This window comes from Alligator sinensis, unplaced genomic scaffold (assembly GCF_000455745.1).
Source record: "Alligator sinensis unplaced genomic scaffold, ASM45574v1 scaffold1131_1, whole genome shotgun sequence".
NCBI classification, from domain to species: domain Eukaryota; kingdom Metazoa; phylum Chordata; order Crocodylia; family Alligatoridae; genus Alligator; species Alligator sinensis.
Genome location: NW_005842218.1, coordinates 670,623 through 672,905, shown reverse-complemented (window position 1 = coordinate 672,905; position 2,283 = coordinate 670,623). Strand labels below are relative to the sequence as shown.

Below are 2,283 nucleotides of genomic sequence, written 5' to 3'. Positions count from 1 at the left end.
GTGACGTCACTCCGCCTGGACTCGCGGCGGCCCCCACCCGTCCCCCCTTGGGCCGTTAGGGTAGGCAGTGACATCACAGTGGAGCCCCCCCGGCCCCTCCCCCCCTCCGTGCTGTGGGGCTGGGCAGTGGGGAAGAGAGCCCGCCCCAGCCCCACAAGCACTTCCTCTACGGTCCCTGTGGAGTGGATCTGGAGCAGGGGGATAGCCAGGATTTCCCCCCTGCTGAGCCAGGCTGGCTAGTGAGGAAAGCGCTTTTCCCTGCTGCCCCAGATCCATGGCTTGGGTTTAGGGCAGTGGGGAGAGCAGGAGTTTTCTCCTACCCGGGGGTCTGACTGAAAAGAGGAACTTTTTTTTTTCTTTCTCCCTGCTCCAGAGCCATGGCATGGATCAAGGGCAGCTGACTTAAAACTGTTTTTTTTCCCCCCCACTCCGGCCCTGCCGGTCCCAGGGGGGATAATTGAGTGGGGGAAGTGCCCCAAGGTACTAGGTGTCCACTGCAGTAAAGCAGCAGAGTCTCTTTCTACCTTTTGTTGCACCACTGATTTTCCTGTCATGTGCCTAAAAAAAATGGTAAGGGCATCTATTTGCTCTGCATTTGTGCCACCTTAAAATTTTTTTAATGTTCTTTAGGCAGCACAAATGAGAAGCTGGATGACCTAACATACACAGATGCCATGCTGGTGTCCTGTCCACAGCTGTTTCAAACTTCTCACTTAGGGGTTTTTTTCTTTCTGTTTTTTTAAAGAACAGAATTGTTTTTGGATCCATAACTGGACTTTGCTTCTTGATGCTGGCTGACTGATACCGTCATGTGGGATGTCTTTTATGTCCCTGTGTAGCATCACTCTTTTTTGTTGCTGTCTCTTAGTGTAAATGACTGTTAGAGTTCATGGTGGGCTTCCTTTTAAACCGCCTTGTTAAACAATTTTTTAAACATGCTTTCAGCCTGTCTATACCCAATAGTTAATTTCTCTGGTACTTCATTTATTTCATGGAGAAGTAAATGTGGATCCTACCAGTTTCTGTATGTAGAAATAAATGCATTGACTACCAGTCTATAGCTATATGCTGCTAGTGTTTTGTGTCCCTTAAGAGTTGTTAAAATAAACTTTTGGAGTAGGTGCTACATCATCTAAATAACTTTTAACTCACATTTTGTTTGTTTATTTTGAAAAGCTGCAGAAGCTGTTTCCATGCGTTGAGAGTTATACAAATAATAAACAAATGTGAAATAGATGGAAGAGATAACAAGATATTCATTCTTCTACTTAATGATGCCATGTGCTGGCAGTATACTGCATTTTTCAGTTCCACTACAGTTCCCCAATTTGAATCTAGCATTTAAAGAAGACTCTATTGCAGATGAATAATAACCTACTTTCGAAATTGTCTTTTCAGGTTATCTTTGGACTGAAGCTGACCCGCTTGTTTGTATCAAACCAGATACTGCCAAGTGAATGTCTGTCCTGTCTAGTAGAGCTTATTGAAGACCCAAATATAAGCTCTTCTCTAACCCTTTCTGTGGTTACTTTGCTTTCACAATTAGGTAACTTATTTACCTGTTTAAGAGAAACAAATGCATTTTTTAAATGCTTGTGATAAAGCTTCATACTGCTGCAGTTGGTGACAGTTTGCACACAAATGAATTCATGAACCACGCTTCGAGTGTCTCCCCTGGGGTGCCTACATCCAGCCAACCCCCTTCCTGGAGCATACCCACAAGCCATCACCCGGGTCCTGGTCTTCGTTAGGGCCCTGTGCAGCCCAGGGGACCCTGTTGACTTTGGGGATGCTTAGCCTACTTTGGTATTTTGGGATGCTTCTTTTAGCCTGAAGCATTCACAAGTAGCCCCCTGTACGGGATGAAACTAAAAAGCCACACCCACCTTAGCCAGCTGAGAGAAGGGGGGCTTTAAAGCCCAGTCTCACCCTTGATCAAAGAGGGAGAGAGTGAGGAAGGAATACAAAACAATGGAAAATGGAAAGAAAGCTTACTTGAGCAAAACAATGGACTTATTGGCCCTTTGGGCATGCACTTAGTTACCTGAAATTTAGCCAATAATTTAGGATTAAGTGAAGTTACTCGCATGTTCATCCAGAAACCGATGGAGCTCTGGAGGCTTGTTGCTAGTTTCAGGGTCCCAAAGATGACTTCCCCTTTCAAAATGGAGTGACCGCTTTTTGTGACCTCATGACTAAGTCCTAACCAGAAACAAGCAGTACTGGATGCAGATCAATCCTTTTAAAAGTTGTCAGCATCTTCAGGTAGATAGACCAGGGTCA

General features: G+C 45.2%; 1 protein-coding gene across 1 annotated transcript in view; it reads left to right on the top strand.

The window, feature by feature from the left end:
* The first annotated feature begins 537 nt into the window (after nucleotides 1–537).
* Nucleotides 538–2,283, top strand: part of CIP2A (cell proliferation regulating inhibitor of protein phosphatase 2A) — a 29,690-nt gene continuing 27,944 nt past the window's right edge. The window contains exons 1-2 of the mRNA XM_006027016.3: nucleotides 538–570; nucleotides 1,399–1,546. Coding sequence (XP_006027078.1) covers nucleotides 553–570; nucleotides 1,399–1,546 — 166 coding nt within the window. The 5' untranslated portion in view covers nucleotides 538–552. The remainder of the gene's footprint in view (nucleotides 571–1,398; nucleotides 1,547–2,283) is intronic.